The 22,287-nt window shown below is 45.2% G+C and overlaps 1 protein-coding gene across 2 annotated transcripts in view; it reads left to right on the top strand.

Annotated features, from left to right (window-relative positions):
* The window catches only part of Rell1 (RELT like 1), a 61,532-nt gene that overhangs the window by 28,268 nt on the left and 10,977 nt on the right, over positions 1-22,287 (top strand). For both annotated transcript variants that reach the window (XM_021162445.1, XM_029477770.1), the window contains exons 2-6: positions 3,080-3,307; positions 5,000-5,071; positions 11,186-11,243; positions 14,220-14,456; positions 16,582-16,720. In XM_021162445.1, coding sequence (XP_021018104.1) covers positions 3,080-3,307; positions 5,000-5,071; positions 11,186-11,243; positions 14,220-14,456; positions 16,582-16,717 — 731 coding nt within the window. In that variant the 3' untranslated portion in view covers positions 16,718-16,720. The remainder of the gene's footprint in view (positions 1-3,079; positions 3,308-4,999; positions 5,072-11,185; positions 11,244-14,219; positions 14,457-16,581; positions 16,721-22,287) is intronic.

The raw sequence follows: 22,287 nt of genomic DNA, 5'->3' as shown, positions 1-22,287 counted from the left end.
GAGGGAGGGAGGGAGGAAGGGAAGAAGGAAGGAAGGAAGGAAGGAAGGAAGGAAGGAAGGAAGGAAGGAAGGAAGGAAGGAAGGAAGGAAGGAAGCAGGCAGGCTTACTCAGAACTAAAAAGTTAAATGTTTCAGACTTTGTATATATCTATGTGTTATAGACACATATGTGCTTTTTATATACATATCTGCATTATTTAGTGATAGGAATACATTGTAAGAAATACTTCATCAGATAACAGTGCACTTTTATAAACTTTGGTGGTACATGACACTCTATTGACCCCAGGCTATGAAACCTCTACAACATATCACCCCACCAGGTCCTGTACACAGTGTCACTCCGTGGGGTTTGTGTGTTTGTGTATCTACTTATAAAAGAGAACAGTTAAAAAAAATGCAGTGGGAATTTTAAAATTTCATTATTATAATCTATGAAGTCTCTGTTATATATGCAATGCCTTGTTTGAAAAGTCACGTGCAGTGAGAAGTATATGTGTGTGTGTCTGTCTGTATAGATAGATGCATGTATGTGTGTATTCTTGAATGAGAAATAAAAAAAAATGCTATCTCAAATTCTAGAGGTTGCCTGATAAAGTCATGAATGGAGCCTTTCGCAGACTGATGAAAGCAGTAGTTTCCTTTACTTTAAAGACCGTGGGTATTTCCATGTAAAAAGAGAAGCAGCCCTTTGTCTCATGGGCTCCAGTTATGCCCACTTGGATACTGTTGGCTGCTGCTATGGCCTGTGATCGTTCCATACTAGGTGTGGTACAGTCACACCCCAGTCATCCTTTCTTAGCAACATTGTTGAGAAAGCATAGAGCTAAGCATCACTGTCGCTGGCTTTCTGATTTTGGGGTTTTTTTTGCAGGGTAGGTGACTCTCTACATAAGCAGCTTCATTTTTATCAGAGAAATCAGAGCCAGGACATCAAACCCAGAGGCTGTATTTCCCTCTACTTTTCAACCACCTGACCTTCTCCTTTCATTTGCTCCTAATTTTTCTGTGGCATTATCTAGTCAGAGAGAGCAGGGACGGAGGCTCCATTCTGTAACTGGCAGCATACTGAATTCCCTTTATCTTTTAGGCACCCCAACTCAGGTAAAAATCGATCTTGGCTTTAATGCAGAAAAAGGTTTCAAGACAAGTTGGGGTGAAGCAGAGCCGGAGTTTATTAGAGAAATGTTTTAACCGATTTTAAAACTAGAGAGATGCTAAGGGAGAAAGTAGCATACAGGAGAGTACAGATGTGGGCTTCTCACAGTCTCCATTTGTCTTTTCAATAGATACATAGACCATTTGCGTGGGTTTTGAAACTATTCAGTTGCACAAGAGGTTCTTCAGCCGGAGAAGGGGTATTTACAGGATTATAATTACTGAGGTAAAACTGTATATCATCAGATACAAGAAAGTAGGAGGGCTTGCTGTACAAAGCCTTGCTTAAGATCCCCAGAAAATAGGAGGGGAATGGAACTAGGCTCATATACCTTTAGGCCTCAATTCTGGTTATTGTAATTTCAAAATAAAATAAAATTATCCATCATCTATTCATTCCTCTACCTATCCATCATCTATCCATCCACTTATCTAACCATCCACTCACCCATCCATCCATCATCCATCCATCCACACATTTAGCTATCTGCTCATCCATCTATCCACTTACCCATCCTTCTATCCACCCATCCACACACATCAACCATCCACACATCTACCCATGCACTCATCCATCTATCCGTCATCCAAACATCCACCCACCCACCTATTCATCCATCCAGTCATCCATCCATCCACTCATCCAACCATCCTCTCACCTATTCATCCTCTCATCCATCCATCCATTTATCTGTCCACCCATCCAATCTGTATGTCAGCAGCCTACACAGCAATTGTTAGTTGTGCTGCAGTTCTTCCTTCTCATCTCAGGAGGGGCTTCAGTCAGCCTTTGGAGTGAGAGGGGCTCCTTTCTTCTCCACGGTCTCATTGTTTTCCCCATCTATCCTATCCCACAGGTTTTCTCTGCAGTCTGTATTCTCCCTTTCCTATCCACTTGTTGTGGTGGTGTGCCCAGGCTTTCTCTGACTTACTTTTCTGAGGCCATATGACTATTACACTGTCTGCCTTTTCAGGCTGCCTCTGGCATAAGTTCATGTGATAGAGATCTAAAAGCAAACTTCTTTGTTCTAAACCACACCCTCGCCACAGCTTCCCTTTTCTTGTGGACTGGTCCCCAGTGCTCTTGTCTCTCGGTGCACATGAATTTCTTGCATGTGACCTGATCTGGGTGTCTGATGCTAGTGTTCCCCCTTCTCCTCTCAGCTCCCAGCAGTGGCTCACCACACAGCAGGCACACAGTATCTGGTATTTAGATCAATGAATGAACAAATACACACAGGCTTCCAGTTTTGCATTTGGACCTTGGACCAGAAATCTGAGGCCATCCCTGGTCTTTCCTCTCTTTGTGCTGTCATCATCTTAGTTCACTAAATCCTTCTGGAACATAAGCCACATGAGGACAAGATGTTTGTCTGTCTGCCTTGGTGTGGTGCACTTGCGTCTCTGGCATTGGCCAGGCAAGAGGGCGATCATTTGTGACTGCAAAAATGCACTCGTGTGTGTTTGGCCCGCAGCAATTGGTTTCATCTTCATAGAAAGATGTGCAGATACTGTGTCAGGATGCTCTTTTCATATACAGAAACGTTTGGTTGTTAGATCATTGTGACTTGTCAGAATGATGCTAAAAGGTGGAGTTGGACTTCTTCCTCATGTCTCCCCGGTCCTCACACACAGCTACTATGTAGTATGCTGTAATGACCCGCTTAACACTTGCATGTGTATTCTGTGCAGTCTAAAACCCTGTGCCTCCTAATCCTCTCTTAAGAGATCTCATAGTTCAGGAGGTGCCTTAGACTGTGTCAGCTCAAGCCTATGCTCGCACCCTTTATCCCCCTCTATTGGGATCCCCAGACCTGTGTACAGCTCGTAGCCTTTGGAGCACAAAACTTTGATGTAATGGAAATGTTCCCAGAGCTTCGTCGCCATCACCTAACAGAGCCGTGCGTGTTCCTCTCTGTAGACAACACTGGTAGCCGCACGTTACACTCCCGAGCAGAGACCACTCCATCGTCACCCACCAACAACCCTGGGAATGGACACCCGGAATACATTGCGTATGTGCTCGTCCCTGTGTTCTTCGTCATGGGTCTCCTTGGTGTCCTCATCTGTCACTTACTTAAGAAGAAAGGCTACCGGTGTACAACAGAGGCGGAACAGGAAGTCGAAGAGGAAAAGGTGGAAAAGATAGGTAAGTAACCTCTGCTTTAAAAAGAAATGGCTTGAGGAGTGGGTTCTAAGTTAAAGAAACAAAACGTCATATATAATCCATTTCTTTACGAGGAAAACTATTTTCTGCAGTAATCAGAGTTTGAAATCTTGCCTGCATTTATTGAATGCTTGCTGAGGGTTTACTTCAGAGCCTGGTAGCCCAGGACTGTTGTTTGTATGGCATATATTTATTTCTAATTGTATTGACGTTGAATTCCCCACCTTGAAGGGCTAATGTGAAATTTTGAGACAAGGTGTTTTGGTGATTGGCAGTTACTCATAAACCTAATCCTTGCTGTTACTTATTGATTAAGATTCTAATAAGAATGGTAGGGACGTGAAACGGGTCTCATCGGGTTTGTGGTGTTAAGTATCACTGGAGGAGTTCTCACTGAAGTCCATGTGACTGAACTGTATATTATTAAATGAATAGATGTATGTCATAGTTCGGTAGAGCTGCAGCAAGAACTGGTGCTTCCATGTGAATGTCAGGGCGCTCATCTTTCCCCCTGTACATGTGTTGATAGCTTGTGGTGGGGTCACCTCCATCCACAGCATGTCTTCCTCACTGATATTCCTATCCAGTCCTTCCTGAGGGAGGTTTCCTGATGGGTCCGAGGACTGGCAGCTCACTCTTCATCCAGCTCAGCCCCTCTGTGACATCTTTGCAGGGAGGTGACATTTGGAGTAGGTCACCCATGGAGCCTACCGGCAGGGCCCGTAAGAGAAGATTTCTCAGTGCTTGCCAGCTTGCTGGACTGTTGGTTTTTCCACCCCCACTGACCTTTGAGGCTGGGGAACATGGGTGAACAGGATGAGTCACGCTCAGCGAATGAGCAAACCGGCCCTGAATGTTTGTCAACAGAGCAGGGCCTCCCCCCACTGTTCCTTCTAACCCACGAAGCAGGTTGGCTCAGGCGTCAGCTTCTACTGTGACTGTCCAAACATCTATAGGTCATAGGGGAGAAGCCTCCCTTGGGGTGCAGAGGACACTCCTGCAGGTACATGGGTGTGCTGTTGTCCTAGTCTGTACAATGTCTCAATCCAGTCTCGGCTGGTCCTGCTAAATAAATTATACAGATCGGTTTCCAGATGGAGGCTTGCCCCTCTTTCTCTGCCTGACTTGACTGTCACATAGACTACTCATGCTGGGTCCCCAAAGTAAACTGAGTCTGTAAACAAATAACCAGTGCCCAAATTTAGCTACCTTGTTTCAAAGGAAAAGAGAGTTTTATAAACATGGATGAATACTTAGAACTTACTTGTTCAGTTGAAACCATTAATCAGGAGGCCAGTTGTAACAGCATGTCTGAGATTAGATAAAACCTTTTAGTGATCCTTCTTCTTGTTTCTCCCGAGGGTTGAAGGTAGTAAGGAAAGATAGGAGAACGTGGGGGCAGAGATACATGCACTCCTGTAGTGTCATGCAAAGCGAGGGGATGCTGGACTGTCCTGCATCTTTTTCTGTTTAATTTATAAATGCATGTTCAGCCCAGGAATTCAAAAACGTGTGGCATCGGGAAGGTGGGGCTGAAGGATTAAAGCTAGACTCCTCGCACTGTGTGAGGGTGCTTAAACTTCCTGGAAGGTATTCGGTGAGGCCTTAGGCTCTAAGATAAATGTCTAGTTGACTTGTTGATCGTAACTCGGCTCTGTCCTCTTTCTCTCTTAGAGTTGAATGACAGTATAAATGAGAACAGTGACACGGTCGGCCAGATTGTCCAGTACATTATGAAAAATGAAGGTAAGGATAGCTTCGTGCTTTGGGGCATCTCAGTGTTATTTAAAAATCTCCTTAGAGTCAGAATTTGAATGGCTTCTCAGGGCTTTTACCTGAACTCTGTAACACCTCAGCTTTTAGCACTGTCCCAACAGGAGAGGTTGCCATGGTGGTGTTTGGTGGCTTCAGCACTGCAGAGGGCCAGGAAGATTGGTAGCTTCTAGGCTGTGTATCACGTGACTTTATAAAGCCTCAGCTCCCCACTATGGAGTGAGAGTTACATTACACAACTGTGTGGGGTAGCACAAGCGATGTGCTGGGTGTCATAAGGACTCACATCTTAGCTGGTTCTTGTGTTTCACATTTAAGGATATGAGTTTGAACTGGGAAGAAATTGAGGCATCCTGGTAAGAACTGGGGAGTGACGGTCAGGGCCCCCGTGCCTGTAACACCAGCTCTGGGCGTGTGGATGCTCTGAGGTCTGGAGGGCTCTGAGCAGCTGGTCTAGCCAATTGGTGAACTGCAGGTTCAGTGAGAGAGCCTGTCTCCAAATATGAGGAGAGTGATTGAGGAAGACGCCCACGTGGACCTCTGCATATGAATATTCTCTCACACATCTCACACACACACACACACACACACACACACACACACACACACACATCACACACACACAGACTTACTTTCACCCATTTAACCACTTGGCCCTTTGGAAGGGGGGAGTTGGGTAGCATCCATGTCCTTTCTAAGAGCTACACAAGTGTCAGCGTATGCCAGAACTTCCTCAGCACCCCACTCTGAAAGATGGCTGCTTCTCTCCCCGTTCCTTCCTCCCCAAACCACCTGCAAAGGTGCTTTGCTTTCTGCCTCTGTGGTTTGTATCTTCTAGGCTATCCAGTATTAAATGTGGATAGAGCTTAAGCAGCCTGGCTTTGAACTCGGTATATAGCCAAGGATGGTCCTGAACCTCTGGTCCACCTCCCCTTATCTCCTAAAGGTTGGGATTATAGGCATGCGCCACTATGCTCAGCCTATGAAATGTATTTTAAGGCAACTTTTTAAGAGAAGGATCCAAGTGTTACTAAATGAATGAGGGTCTTTGTTCTGAAGGCTGGGGGTTGTCTTAATAGGATGATGTTTTCTGTTGCTGTAACTGAGTACCCCAAGCTTGACGAGCTATAAAGAACAGAAGTTTATTTATTAGCTCATGGTTCTAGAGGCTGACAAGTCGAATCGTGGGGCCAGCATCTGCTTGGCACCTGGAGAGGGCCTTCACTGCTACGTTCTGAGCTGGAAACGTGACGAGACAGAGCAGTCATGTCAGAAAGAAGCTGCTTTTATGAAAAAAAAAAAAAACAAAACCCACTCTCTCAGTAATCCACGAATCTAAGAATCCACGAGCAGACCAGTGTATTCATTAGGGCAGAGCCCTCCTGACCCAGTCACCCCAAGGCCCCACCTCCAAATGCCATCAGTATGACTTTGGGGAATAATGTTTCTGACACATGAGTGAATTTTAGGACACACCCAAACCGGAACAGATACTTGTCTTTTCGTGCTTTATCAGGTCTGTGGTACTCCTTACCCCAATCTGCTGAAGTGCTACAGTGTCCACTTCCATCGGCAGATGCCACCGTTCCATCACCAGCCTCTCTCTGGGACCTTGGTCCCCACACCGCTCAGCGAGAGCATCCACCTGGCCCAGACTAAGAGCTGCACCTGTTTTCCAGCTGTGCTTTGTGTCCTTAGCCTTATGAGAAACTGGTGTTACAGTCAGTTTGGAAGTGAAGGAAGGGAGACTCCAAGGGCTTTAGGTCCACGCGGCTCAAGCCTTCTGTCTAGTTCTAAACATTGTCCTGCTTTCAGCTTTGCAATGATATTTCTCTCTTTCAGTTTTGATAGTTTGCAAAAAAAAAAAAAAAAAAAAAAGTGAATGAGTAAATAAACTTAGTAGAATGGTTTTTAGATAAGAACAAAAAGACAAGAATATTTGAGTTTGGGCCTATTTTTCAGAGATTTCCCATCAGGGCATGGGATTTGGCAGTACTGAATTCCAACACACTAGTTTACAACCTAGAATGTTTTCAGGTTGACTCTGAGGCTAAAATTCGCCACTGTATGCAACAAGCACCTCGTTACCCCACCTTGTATTCCATAGTTCGCACAACCTCAAACTTGATTTCAATTTAGACTTCACTGTTATTTTCCCAAACTGACACTCTCTAAATTTACAAATTATAACTGCACTCTGAACTTTTTAAAAGGAATTAAAAAGGAATAAGATGAAGCACATGCTCTCTGTTAACATCTTACTAGGCTCTCTGTTAACCCACATTTAGTTTTAATCATTTGTAGTATTGACATACGAGCAGTCTCCTGCATTTGTTATTTTTAACTTGCCAGATGGGTAATTTAATTTGTCAGATGTAGTCATGATTTTTTTTTAATGAAGTAAAATTGAGGTTTATTAGAATTTTAATATAGATTTAAGCCAGAAGGGGGACAACAGAATCAGACTGAAGGACAGGACAGTGGTACACACTTAGAATGACAAGCTGGCTTCCCAAGGTGACGTTCTTTGCCTTTCCTTTTCTAAATCAATTTTAGGTTAGGTCGCTGTCCTTTGGGGTTTGGAGACAGTAGCTGATCTGCTGGGCAGGCACGTTTTGTGGCGGTGTGCTGTCTCACTGCGTATTTCTGAAAGATGTATACCCATGGGGGCTGGGAATCAGAGGACTTCTCTGCAAGAGCAGCATGCGCTCTAACCACTGGGCCACCTCTCTAGCCCGTGCTGTGCTTCCAATATAGGATGTGTGGCAGATTTCCAACCCAAGCAGTTCTTCACGTCTGACGCCAGCTCCGTGCGTGTCTAATTCACTTCTGACTCTGCCAGGGAGTTAATGTGGTCTACCACAGGCAAAGGGCTCAGCTTCACAAGGCTGGTGGGCTTTGCCTGTCCTCTAACGTGCACACTAAGAATCTGAGAATCCCCCAGTCCCTTCCTCGGGTTTGCTAGAATGGCTCTCAGAGGCAGGGATATGCTATTACATTCAGTGCTTTGTTAAAGGGGAACACCTAGAGGCGGGGAGCCAGGCACTGGGATTGAGGGACTAGGGCCAGAGTTGTTATCCTCTAATCACTGGGCGGGCCTTTCTGATTACTGGCCCCGCCCTGACTCACCTTGTTATCTTAGACTGTGTTTTACCAAGTAGCTCATTATGAATGACAAAAGACACTCCTATTTGCCTCCAGAAGTTTCACTAGGGAAATTCTTCGGGTTTTTCAGAACTCTTCAATACACCCACACACTTTTCTTCTTAATCCCCGAGAACTGGAGCAACCCCGGTGCTATCCCTGAGTTTACCTTTCTCTACAGAGCCAAACTGAGTAGTGTTTGTGTGTGGTCAGCGGGGGTTTTTCTAGCATTGTGTAGGAGTTTGGAGAGCATCAAGGATAGTAAATAATTTCATATTTTACTTAACGGGCACTCGTCATATGTAGGGAATTATTTTCTCAGGTAAGTTTAAACAGTTTTCTTTTGAATGCTTATCATTATACAAATCTGTTATAGCCAGCATGACCTCATTCCCTTTGATGTTGTTGTTTCCTCTTTGGTCACATTTGGTAAACTATGGGAACGCACACACTGGCCATTTCCTGTATATTTTACAGAAGTCGCATGTGAGATTATACTTCTTTATTAGTTCATCTTCTGTTAATTTATAATGGAATATACAGAGCTAGTGCTTTTTAAAAACAGAGTGGTTTGCTGTAGCTCACAGTTTGGAGGATGGAGGTCCAAGATCAGGTAGCCTCATTGATTTGGACTCCGGAGTGAGGGTCCACCTGGCTGGGTCACATCTTAGTGGATAACAACATGTCAGGAGCATGGGGGAAAGGCAAAGAACCCAGGGTGACCAGGAAGCCAGAGAGAGTGGCTCTCTCCTTGTGGAGGCTAAGACTCAAATGCAGGGACTCCTGCATGCTAAGCATATGCTCTGCTGCTGAGCTATAGCCCCAGTCCTCTCACTTTTATACCAACCCTTTCCTGGGAACGAAGGCTGAGAGAGAGTATCCCAAGAGCTGTCTGACATCTGAGACCGTGTTCCAGTAACCTCATCACCTTCCCTGGATTCAGAAGGTTGGACCATTTCCCATAGCTCCTCCTCCCATGAGGCCAGTTTGCTGCCATCCAGTACCAGACTTGAGGGAGAGCGGCATCAAAGGGTGCCAAGCCAAGGATAGCAATGACAGCATGGACAGAAGCGGTAATGGGGGTTTTAACCCAGGAATCTTCAGGGGACCAAAGAACATGGAAATCAAAGCAACACTCCAACCTATTATCTGAAAGAAAATTCTTTTCCTGAATCCTCAATATCAGTCAAACAGGAAAGTGACGTATATCATAGGATTATGAAGTATGTCAGAGTCAATGTGTCTTTTTTTGTTGTATGGGTGGAGATATTATAGATCTAATTCAGGGCTTTTTTCTTATTTTTTTTTTTTTATATTTTTTCTTCTTTCTTTTCATTCTATATACAAGCGACTTTTCTTTTTTAGTTTTATTTTATTAGATATTTTCTTCATTTACATTTCAAATGCTATCCCGAAAGTCCTCTATACCACCCCCTCCCCCCACCCTGTTCCCCAACCCACCCACTCCCACTTCCTGGCCCTGGCATTCCCCTATACTGAGGCATATGATCTTTGCAATACCAAGGGTCTCTCCTCCCATTGATGGCCAACTAGGCCATCCTCTGCTACTTATGCAACTAGAGACACACTTCTGGGGGGGGGGGGTACTGGTTAGTTCATATTGTTGATCCTCCTATAGGGTTGCTGACCCCTTTAGCTCCTTGGGTACTTTCTCTAGCTCCTTTTTCAGGGGCCCTGTGTTCCATCTTATAGATGCCTGTGAGCATCCACTTTTGTATTTGCCAGGTACTGGCATAGTCTCACAAGAGACAGCTATATCAGGGTCCTTTCAGCAAAATCTTGCTGGCAGATTCCACCTCACACCAGTCAGAATGGCTAAGATCAAAAATTCATGTGACAGCAGATGCTGGTGAGGATGTGGAGAAAGAGGAACTTTTTTTCTAAAATAATAAAATCATATGGTTTTATAATAAAAACTCATGTTTGGCAGCTCATTTGGACACCCTCACCATTGTAAAGGGCAAAAAAAAAAAAAGTAGTTTTTTAAGGAAAGGGGTGACATGTGTAAATATTTCTTAGAAATACCACTCCCACCCCCTTGGATTCCTAAAAGCTGCAGTGGGGTGTTGTGATCCCCAAGGTAGTGGAGACTGGAGATCATGGGGGACCCCCCCCAAAAATAAGACAAATCGAAACGACAACAAACTTACCACTTTTATACATAGCAACAGATAGGCCAAAGGCCATAAGTGGATCTAAGTCTTTGCTATTGTATGTTCATGGGAGGATGGGTAGGGGAAAAAGTGGGAGAGGCCAAAAGGAAGTCGGAGTGTGAAGCACACAGCACGTGGGCCCTTGCCACTCAACTCTCCCAGCAGCAGAGTTAGAACTCCAGTAAATTGTCCTTCTCTGGGGATGTCATGTGATGTAAACTGCTACGAGCTACCTATCATTGGCTCACTTGGTAAATCAGTAATCCTTTCATTCTTTCCTCTCTGGAGAATTTATTGTGGTTAGTCATGGGATGGGAACGGTGCTTTAAAAATCAATGGAAAAGGTTAGAGTTGGTAATAGCATTTGGCCTTGACAACTAAATAGCCCAAAAAAACTTGACTTTCACTGCTGCCTTTGACTGGCTACTCGTTGAGAAGTCAGGACATAGGGTGTGGGCGTGGGCGTGGGTGTGGGTTGGCCCTAAGAAGCTTGGGTTCTGTGTGTTGACAGCTCACATCCTCGAGGTTTTAAAGCATGAACACTGTAATTCTAAATTAAGCCCGCCTACACTCAGATAACTTTGGAGTGTTTGTCCCGACTTAGGGGCTTCTGCAGTCCTAGATCAGAGTAACAGCAGTTGGCCATCTGGGAAGTAAACCTTCTACCTTCCTCATCCGGGCCTCTGGGGACTGAGGAGAAGCTCGGTGTCTCACGGACAACTTTTCTAACATGGCTCTGATTGCTCACTTAGTTCTTTTTCTTCCTCAGCGAATGCAGATATCTTGAAAGCTATGGTAGCTGATAACAGCGTGGGCGATATTGAAAGGTGAGTGCTTCTCTCCCAGTGGATGGAGACAGTTTTCATTTGCTTGTTCGGATTGATTCCCTTGGTACTGTGTTCAGCCGGAGCTGGCCTCTAGCCTTGGGTACTATTGGCATTTGGGGTCAGGCAAGTCTTCGCTGAGAGTAATGGCTAGCACGAGATGGACTATTGAGCAGAGTCCCTCATCTCTGCTCACTGGATGACAGAGCACTTCCTCTCCTTCAAAGTGTGACAACCTAAAATGTCTCCCTCCGCATACTGACAGTGTTCCCAAGAGGACATCCCTCTGTGACCCAAGCTCACAGGAATTGGGTCCAGGACCCACTAGGTGTTGAGGGCAAGAGCTAGAGATTAGAAGATAAAGAAGACAGAAGCTGGGACCAGGAGGAGCTCTTGTGTAAGCCGATGGCTTATGGCAAGCAAGTTTATTAAGAAGCGCAACATCTTAAATACAGCTTTTATGGGGAAAATGGGATCCAGTCAGTGTAAAGCTATCATACAATGGGTGACATCAACAGGAAGCCAGTCAAACAGTGTTGCACAAGGGAACACAGGATGCCTCAAGTGCTCCACAGACAGAGCACACAGTGGCCACGGAACTGAGACCCATGGGTGAGTTGAGTTGTCACGATGTAGTCAGTTCCTCCAAGGCCCTTGCCCTAGGCCTTTACTGGCTCTGCCCAGCTTATTCCCAGGTTGAGACAACCTTTTATCAGGGCCTCAGAGAAAGTCTTGGATCAGCCTGGGTCTCAGTAACCCTGGTTGGGAATTCTTGTGGTAGACAGTAGGGTTGGAGAAGGCAAGTTATTGGCTCGGAGTCAAAGAGCAGGTTCAGAGCTTGAGAGTGGTTGTGTCCTGCCTCCAGTGTGTAGGTGACTGCTGGTTGATGCACAAGTTAACTGAGCCTGCTGAGTTCCAGATCCTTATCTGCAAACCACTGTGCTAACTTCATTCAATTATTACCAGGACTATAGAGCACTTCCGGTCCTGCGAGACCTTTATGAACAACAGTAACTAAATAATGACCTGGTCAGTTTGGATTACCTGCTACCATCTGTTTTTGTGTTACTGGTTATAGGTTGTGGTCGGGCACCAGATTCTCCCGTAATTAGTTACAGATAACTATATGTCTAGACAGTCCTCAATTTCTGTAACTAGGAACGTTGACTGGGTATATGGTTCAGTGATGGATAGAACAGGACAGTCACAGATCTTTGCTCTGGAAGGTTTCAGCCACTGCAGCATAGAGATGAGTGCGGGAGACCTTCGGAGAGGCACAGGTAGGAATTTTGGGGGTTCTGGGGACCAGAAGAAGGTCAACAAGGAGGAAGTGATGTCTGTGCTAGGTGTTCTACTGGTGCTGATGGGAACAGGTTCTGTAGACAGGCCACCTTGGAATAGTTTGGTGGCTGGAGAATATGCAAAATATGACAGGATGTTCAATTGGGATGGAGTGCCATGCTAAGCAGGATCATCTGCATTGTCTGTGGTCCCTACCAAGGGCACCTACCACTCTTTATTGCGAATGTGTCTGTCAGATGGGCCCTGTTGTATGTGCACATTAGAGGAGTCGGGCTGAACACTGAGTCATGTGCTCAAGTTCTGGAGATGCAGCTTAGGCCACGAAGACTATGTTTCTTACCTTTGCCCATAGATACTTGCTGTTCAGTACTTATTGGCTCTCCGTAGCCTGAACTCGGTTGACTGTGGGCCTGTTATTGGGCTGTGTAATCACTGATACTTGCTGAGTAAATGTAGTTGATGAGCTCAGTTTTCTAATACCTGACATCAAGCGAATGTGCTGCCGGGGCGGTCCTACTGTGTGTTTGTATTTCATCAGCTTTAAGGACATTGCTAAAGAGCACGTGAGAACTTTACAGTTGTTGTTACTGTTTGACTCGTCAGTTCTAGCGTGGCCTGGACTGCTTTTGAAGTGTGCTAGTCCACTGGATGCCAGCAGTTCAGAGGCTGGTTTCCGCCAGCCATCTATGTGGCCTTGGGGCTCTTGCTGCACATCTCAGGTCCTAGGTATTGATTTCAGGTGCCATAGAGGGCTGGCTCCTGGTCAGTCCAGCCCTGTGTTGTTTGGATCCCTCCTTTTCTAGCACAGGGTTGGTATGTGCTTTCGGAAAGGAACTGACGTCGTGTATCTACAATTTTGCTTTATATGTCTTAGCTGGTCTAGCCAAATGTCTTTCTTCTAGGTTACCCGACTGGTCACCCCTGCCTCTGAAGCACTGTGTTGGCTATGGTCATGCATGGAGGTGGGCGGGGGTAGGGGGTGAGGTAGGGGTGGCAGGGGGAGGGACTGTACAAGTTGACTTTCTAGGTTTGGATTTCAAAACCACTTAGGTGCTATTTATACTGGGTAAGATGTTTCGCTTCTTTGAGACTCAATGTCCTCATTTTTATGGTGAGGAAATTAATGCATATACCTCAAAGATCCATCAGGGTCTATTATATTAACAGGTAGGGCATTCTTAGGAGGCAATTAGCTGCTCTTCGGTTGTCAGCCACATCAGCATATATTTCAAGTACCACCTTCTATGTCTTAACCTAGAAGTTTTTTTTTTTCTTTGATGTAGTAGTCAGATTGGATCTAGTATTCTAACCTTTCCATGGTACACTCGGGGTGGCTTGCATGGCGTTCCAGGTGGACTCTTGGCTCTGTGTGAGAAGTCAGTGTGATGGTGTGAGAAGGAGAATGGGAGTCTTGGAAAAGAGTAATGTGAAGTCAGATTGCGTGGCCTCCTTGGAAACAGTGGCGCATTCCCCAGCCCGACTGCTATCACCATTGGAATGAGCAGCTGTTGCATGGTCCCCAGAGCTGAGTGCAGTTGCCCAGGGCCAGGTCACAAAGTTCATTTGTACAACTGAAGGGTGTGTCCCTGCATCTTAGGGAACACCTGCCTTCACTGGGGTTTCTCCTAAGTAGCCATTGTTTACCTTGTCTCCTTCTCCTTTTCTTCTCTACCTTAGCCCTGTCACTCCTAGCACGCCAGGGAGCCCACCTGTGAGTCCTGGTCCCCTGTCACCAGGGGCCACCCCAGGGAAGCATGTCTGCGGTCATCATCTGCACACAGTGGGAGGTGTCGTTGAACGGGATGTGTGCCAACGATGCAGGCACAAGCGATGGCACTTCATAAAACCCACCAACAAGACCAAAGAGGGACGGCCACGGCGACAAGGAGAGGTCACCGTCCTCTCTGTGGGCAGGTAAGGAGGGGTCCTGGTGCTGCTTGTGTGAGACCTAGTTGCTATGGTTACAGGATTATCCTTAGGTTTTTACTGGGGCGGGGTGTCAAGTTCTCATGACTCTGGCTTCTTCCATATGTCCGGGTTTGGATCCTGGATGTTTCTGACAGACCAGACAGCTCTTGATAGCTCATAGAGAACAAGTATTAATTAAGATGAGGAATTAATTAATTCATCTCTGTAAGTAGATGGAGCCCAGACTCTCAACTGTGCCCAGAACATATGTTTCTATTTCTCTTGTGAGAATCTAAAACAGATGATCAGGTCAATGTATGGCTTTTCCACACGGCTATCCAGAGCCAGAGGCCCCGCCATCCACTCCTGACTCTGCGGGTTTGTAAACAGAGAGAGCTGTGGCAGATACTGTGAAGGGGTTTTTAGTGAAAGCAACCTTGGGTGGTAGGTGTCATTTGACTCCCATGCCACTGGCTCTGGCTGATCACTTGTCTTCACCAAAGTTCCAGGCCATCAGGAACTGTCTTGCTGTCATGCATTAGATAGAGAAGTACAGATTCGATCCAGAACGTTCCAGTCTCTGCCACTTAAGATCCACGCCAGATGCAGTGACTGCTTTCTTTGCGGTCACCTCTACTGTCCCCTGGGTCCCTCAGTCCCCGGGCATCCTTTTCTTGTGACCCAAATGTGATTTAAAGATCCTGCTGTTGGATGGACATCTTAGTGAGACTTGACATGGTCAGGTTTGCAGGGGACTCTCCTGTGGTCTGAGGGGTTTATACAGGAAGTGCATTGCGTCAGTTGTGACACATTGGGAAAGGTCACCCGTGCAGGAATCAGACTGAGTAAGTGCTGGGCTTAAACGAGGCCAAACCTCTAGGAAATGTTGCTGGGACTCATTACATCTACCTCGATCCAGCCATGGTGCTACTACTTACAGACTGTTCTGTCACTCTATCTCTGCTCCCCTCCTGCCCAAGGTGAGAAGGGCCATCACAGCCACTTCCCAGGGCTTCTGTGAGAACTAAAAATGGTGACTCCGGTAAGGGTTTTAGGGTAGTTTCGGGCTCATGAGCACCCAAGGAACACTGTCAGTTTTCCAAAGTTCTTATTGTAATTTTAATTTTGTAGAGTCTTGTTCTGTGTGGCAGTGGCCACCAGGACAAGGCCGAGGACTGTTTGGCACTCACGGCAGAGCCATGCAACCCATGACCAGACTTTGATCAAGAGGCAGAGTCATGGGAATTCACGAACCCAGTGAATGAGAACCCGAAGCCATGCAGACAAAGCACGTTCTGTTTCCTCTTGAAAAATGTGCTGAAAATTCTCAGTTCAGCTCCAATATGCATTTTTTCAGGGCTCAGAGTCCACCCCCTCGTTAGACGCTGGAGATGATGGGTGTTTAATCACTGGGGCTGCTTTTCAGAATGTTTGCTTAAGACTCTTCCAGGTTGACAGGATAGTCTCTGCTTCCCAGACTCCTCCTCTTTGTGGCTTGTGATCTCGCTTTGGGCAAGGCCGCCACTATAAAAATGTGGTTACTGGAAAGCTCTGGGGGCTTGATGACACCATTCTAGAAAGATAGACAGAGCCGACTGCCTTATCTTTTCTCACACTCCTTAATGAAATTCTCTTCTTTAATTTATTTAACTGTTTTTCTTCAATCTCAAGTGAAAGTTAATCTAAATTTGGCTTTGGAAAGCAGAAACAACTTACGGTAGTGAAGTCACCGCTGGGCTCCCCTGCCCAGCAGGGGCGTATTTGCTCAAGCTGGTTATGCGGTGGCCATCTTGGTTATGTTCGTCTGCGTTGTAATGGGCTCTTCCTGTGGCCTACAGTTCTGTGGTTAATGGTCGCGCTACCACTGGAAACCACAACTCTGAGGCCACAGAGCAATTCAGCCTAAGTGTTTTCTGACCCACTTTGTGTGTCCCATAAACTATTAGAGATGTCACACAAGGACCTGCAGGGGAATGTGCCCCTCTTGTCCGGTAGCGATTCAGTTGCTGTTCTCCCTTTAGTCTGAGCTTGGTTGGTTTCCTCCAGGTGAAATTTTTTTTTTTCCTAAACTTACAGTTCCTGCTTGGAACTGGAAAAGCGAAGTCCCGTCACGTCCCTTTTCTGTCCTCAGGTTCAGAGTCACGAAAGTGGAGCACAAGTCAAATCAGAAGGAGCGCAGAAGTTTGATGTCTGTCAGTGGGATTGAGAGTGTCAACGGGGATGTGCCTGCGACACCTGTGAAGAGGGAGCGGAGTGACACGGAGTAGCTGGTGAGCTGTAGTTTGGGGGACTTTGGGGCAGGAGGGTGGCCGGGTGGGTTGGAGAGCCCTCTGAGGACGCTGGCCACACAGAAAATGAGAGGGCCTCCCTGAAACTGTTGGCACGGCAGGGCACTAAGTCTCAGGATTTTGTGAATACTTGTCTGCCTGGAGCCCCTTGTGAAGAGGGTTGGAGCATTACAGAGTGGTGGTGACTGTGAGACAGGAATCAGCCTTCTGGGAGAAGCATCACCTCAGATGTCTAGTGTCACTGCAACAGCTTTGTCCTCAAAAAAAGAGTAAAATCCAGAATTTTAGGATATACAATAAATAAGCCCTTAAAGGTTGGAAGCTTAGTACATTCTCTATCTAAAGGGAAGAAAAAAATAATAAACAAAAACCAGATTGGAATGGGAGTATAAGACTGTCTCAGCATTTGGGAGTCTGAGGCAGGAGGATTATGACTTTGAGACTGACCAGTGAAACTCAGGGTCAAACAAAACGAAACAAAACAAAACAACACAACACAAGATATCGGGTGGCAAAGGATATCCATTCTTACCTTGTTTAAGTAGACTGTGACTGAGAAAGACTGGATCAAGCAAGCCTCTGTTCTGAGCTGGAAAACAATTCTTCATCTATCATGTACCGTCAGTGGGATATTGCTCTGCAGCCCTCAGTAGGAACATTACGTTGAGATACCCCAGGGACAATACTGTTCTTCGCACCAGCTCTCCTGGAGCACTCTGAAGACAAGGTGACAGCTACTTTGTTTAGATGTTTTAAAAGTTCAGCTCAGCTACTTCCCCCGTAATGACTTCCTTTTGGCTTAGCTTTCTTCTGACTCCTTCCTTTCTGGCTTGAGGAGTGTTTGTTGTCTTTATGCTTGCTACACGTAAAAGAGCAAGACCCGGACATCAGCGTGGGGGCAGGGGTGGGGTCCAAGCATATAAAGGAAGTGAGGTCAGGTACGGACGGAGGACTGGGCCGAGCTGAGCCTATATCCTGGATCTGGCTGCCAGGTGCAGTTTCTCTGTTTGCCACTCTTAATAAGGAGGCTTGGGCCAGTCGTGGCAGCCTTTTATGTCTCATTGGCACATGGAGACGACACTACCTGCCATGGGGGGACAAGGAGGTTTCTCTGAAGTTGCAGTGAAGCCCAGGGCCTGGCATGCTGCACACGCTGGACCTGCTGGGCAGTGCTGCTGGTATCCTGAGGTAATTCATACTTCGGTGGGTGAGGCTGAGTGGAGGATGCGAAGGTCATTGTCCTTGAAGTTTCTGTAATAGCTTGCAGGTTCAAAGGGCTAAAGACACTCTGGAAGTCACCTCGAGGAGGTGTGTGTTCCTTAACTCTGAAGCATGGGGGTACTGGCCCCTCTTTAGAGACTGGTTCCTGCAGGTTTGTGTTGGGGGAGATCTGGCCCCTTCTAATTTTTGATGCTAAATAGGGGCTTTTTTTGGTTTCTTATTTTGTGTGTGTTTGTTTGTCTTTTGAGGCAAGAGTTTCTCAACTGTCATTCATGCTGGCCTGGAAATGACTTTGTGGCCTGGGCTGGCCTTGAACTTACAACAGTCTTATCTCGGCATCCTGAGTACTAGGATTACTGGTGTGGGCGTCTTTAAAGAGGAAAAGCAAGGCAAAAAAGTTTGGCTTCTCAACTGAGAGGAACCTAAGGAAAGAGGGTGAATGAGTGGCTCCGGACAGCAGCTAGTGTTAGCTTGGGATTCAAGCTTTCTGGACACAGCGCTGACACTACCATTGTCATGGTTATAAACATTTCCTAACGAGGGTCACACCATCATCCCAGACGAGGAATCTGCCACATGGGTGGATAGGGTATCAGTCATTGGTCATATCACTGGACAGAAGACTCAAGACTTGTACCCACGTCTCTGAGTTGCAAGACAGAAGGCTAGTCCTGACCCAGTTAGGCTATGGTGTAGGAAGCCTAGGCCCTGGCTGGTAGACATCTCTACTGATCATTCTAGAGCTCTGTCTGTAGCTTTCAGTCAACTAGGCACCTTACTAATTGAAAGTAAGCATTCAGGTTGTATACTAGTCACATGTCACATGATTAGTAACCACCAAGGTTAGAGTCTGCCTTATTGGGTGAGCATCGCAGACATAGGGCATCTCATCATCTAGAGAAGCAGTCCTGAGCAGAGACAGCAACACCTTTGGTGTTAGGTGTGGACTGCTGCATGACCTTGACCTGGCACAGCTGATTAAAGTCACCATCTGGGAAGAGATGCACCTGCTGTTGAAGTCTAAGGTCATGGAAACCCAGCCAGAAGTATGGGGTCATCCTGACATGTGACTCCACCTGGGCAGCACTGACTGCTGAAGAAGACACAGACGAGTGGAAGGCAGGAAGGAACTGCAAGGCGATGGTCTTGCCACACTCTGCCCTGGTTACGGTGATCTAGAAAGTTAGGATTGCTCAGGTGGCTTTCCTAGCCCAAATTCTATCTGTATCTGATTCAGGAATTTGACAGAAATCATCTGAAGTCCTGACTATGTGTAACTGCTTTGGAATTTAATAGTCTCTGCAAAGCACTCTGGCACCTGCTAGGATTACATAACTGGGTTCTATTAGAGGTACATCAGGGTGAGCTCATTTGGAAATAAATAGTTCTTAACTGCCCATACCTCCTTTTTGGGGAAGTAAATATATCATTCAAGGCAAGCGCCAAGGTAGTGTCTAGGGTGAAGTTGGCTTTCAATGGAGGATAGCCATACTGTGTGTGTTGTCTGAATCAGTAAGACTCACCTAGTGGCCTCAAGAAGGAAACATATTCTCTGAGACTCCAATTGACTGTAGTTATTCTTGAAACAAAAACAACAAAAAAGAATTATTATGGAAATTTAAAAATTCGAAAGCAGACAGAATAATAATTAAGTGACTACAATCTGTGGAGTAGTTGAGTATCTTGCTTTGCAGCTGAAGTTCTTTAGCTTGGAGTTTTAACAGTGTGTTTGGAATTATGAGGAAATAGGAGTTTACAGTGGAACCCAGGGAGCCTGGCTTCAGTTGTCACAGATGTCAACCTGGTTCTGTAAAGACGGGTCTTAGAAGTCTTCACCGAATTTTGTGGAGAATGGACCAAGAAAAAGAAGGAACCTTCAAAATATTGCACATTTGAAAAGGTTTTCTTATGTTTCTTAGGAAAATTTGCTTGGGACAGTTGATTTGACTTGACTTTCAACCAAGAAAACCTGGAAGATTTCATTTGGGCTGAAATCTCTGGCCCACTATTGAATCAGAAGATTTGCCATAAAATGTAGCAACAGTTGGGTGTGGTGGCACACGCCTTTATTCCCTCTACTTAGGAGATGAGAGGCAGATAGATCTGTGAGTCTGTGACCAGCCTGCTCTACACAGTGTGTTCTAAGCCTGCCAGGGCTACACAGCTGAAACCCCGCTTTGGAGAGAGGGAAATACATACTTTATAGAAAGCAGAAAAAAGCTGATTTGTTTTTATGTCGTTGAATTAAATCTTTGAATTTGTTTTTTGTTTTTGTTTTTGTTTTTCCCTTAAAGGTGTTTTGTTCAAATTGGGTTTTCCAAGTTGCTTAATTTACTGTAGATTCTCTTACTTATTGGATTATTGGGTTCTTCTCCCTGTTCCTGACTCCTTTGCTCCCTCCCCCTCTTTTTCTCTCCCTTTCTCTCTGTCTCTGTCTCTGACTCTGTCTCTGTGTCTTTCTCTCTCTCTCTTTCTTTCTTTCTTTCTTTCTTTCTTTCTTTCTTTCTTTCTTTCTTTCTTTCTTTCTTTCTTTCTTTCTCTCTCTCTCTCTCTCTCTCTCTCTCAACAGAATCTATGCTTGCTAAAGTCAGTTTACTATATCCATAGACTGCACTTTTAGATTCATCCACGATCCAACTGAAATTCTTTCTGGAAGTCCTCTGTCTGTCCTGATTGCATGTGTCCACCTGTCCTCCCATGCCACCATCCCCTAAACAATGCAGTCCAATGACGATTTGCATAGCATTTACTTGTATTTGGTATTATAAGCAATCTAGACGCGACTTAGAATTTACATGCGGAAATGTGCACGTGATGTGCAAATATTCTGTCTTCCGATACAGAGGCCTGGACACCCACAGTTCTTGCTGTGCACAGAGGTCCTTAGCTGACCCTTATAGCTGCTGAGGGACAATCGGGTGTTCTAGATAGAACACATCAGAGGGAGCGGGATTTTTCTTTCCCTCTCTCCTTCCCTCTTCTAAAAACAAGATGCATTTGTCTTCTCCCTCTCTGGCTATCCCTCCCTGCCCCTGTGGCTTGAACTCCTTTTGTAGCTCATTCTGACTTACATTCTGCCTGGTTTATTTTGGCAATGCCGTCAAAATGGTTCCTTTTTTTTTTTTTCCCTCCCCAGAAAATGTGTTTTGATTTTCTCTTAGAAGAATAAGCTTTTGTTCTTCAAAGTTAAATAAATGGAATTGCTTTCAGTCTCCAGATGCCACAGCCTTGTCGTCGTTGTCACTGGTCTCTGGCTTTTTGTAAAAAACCGATGCAGCTCGAGTTCTCCAGCGCGTGTTTCTGAGCTGTGTTCTCTGTTTCCCCCCACTTTCTGATTGCCTCTGATTGAAAACACCGCCTTGGAAACCTTTCATGCCAGTAAAAATTGGACTGAGGTGTTTGTGTTTTATTTTGATTTCTTTGCTCTTGAGTTGTTGCAGTTTTTAATACATTCTACATATTATCTACCATATATATATATATATATATATATATATATATATATATACACACACACACACATCTACCAATATATATGCATATATACCTACCATATATCTATGTATATATATATGCATATATACATATATATATTCTCTCTCTCTATGTGTGTGTGTATGTATATATATATAATGTATGTGTGTATACACACACACACACACACACATACACACACATTTATTTATGTGGTAGATTCCAGCTTCACTGTGTGTATGTCTGTGTGTCTGTTCTTTCTTCATTCCATCCCCAGCCCTAGGCAGGGTTCTGGGACCCAAGCTGTGGGAGACATGACATTTATTTTAATACCTATGTAATATTTTCCCTCATTCTGTAGGTGTGACTTCACTCTTGTCCCCGTGGCTATATGGAAGCTTGAGTGTTGTGTAAGCCCATTTGCCTGCTCTTGCTGTTCTGAGTGTGATTCTTGGGGTCCCCGCCTCATCTGTGTTATGGAGTTTTGCCCCTATATTTTTTCTAGTAGTTTTACAGTTAGAATTTTAAAATGAAAGCAAGTCAATATTAGGCATTTCTATTTTAATTTGTATTAAGTTTTATTCTCCGAGAACGTCACATGTGTGTAATACATTCCGACTACTCTCACCCCACTCTCTCTCCCCTTTCCTTACATAGAGACTTCTGTTTAGTCTAAATTCTTTTATTGAAAATACTCTATTTTGGTTATTTCCTTTTAGTGATTAAAAGCTTGATTTTTAAACTGTATCCATTTACTTTAAATTATCACTTGACTAGTGATGATTATAAGCAAACTGCTTAAGCCTAACCCCTCTCCTCTCCTCTCCTCTCCTCTCCTCTCCTCTCCTCTCCTC

Source organism: Mus caroli, chromosome 5 (genome assembly GCF_900094665.2).
Source record: "Mus caroli chromosome 5, CAROLI_EIJ_v1.1, whole genome shotgun sequence".
NCBI classification, from domain to species: domain Eukaryota; kingdom Metazoa; phylum Chordata; class Mammalia; order Rodentia; family Muridae; genus Mus; species Mus caroli.
This window is presented reverse-complemented; position numbering and strand designations above follow the sequence as displayed.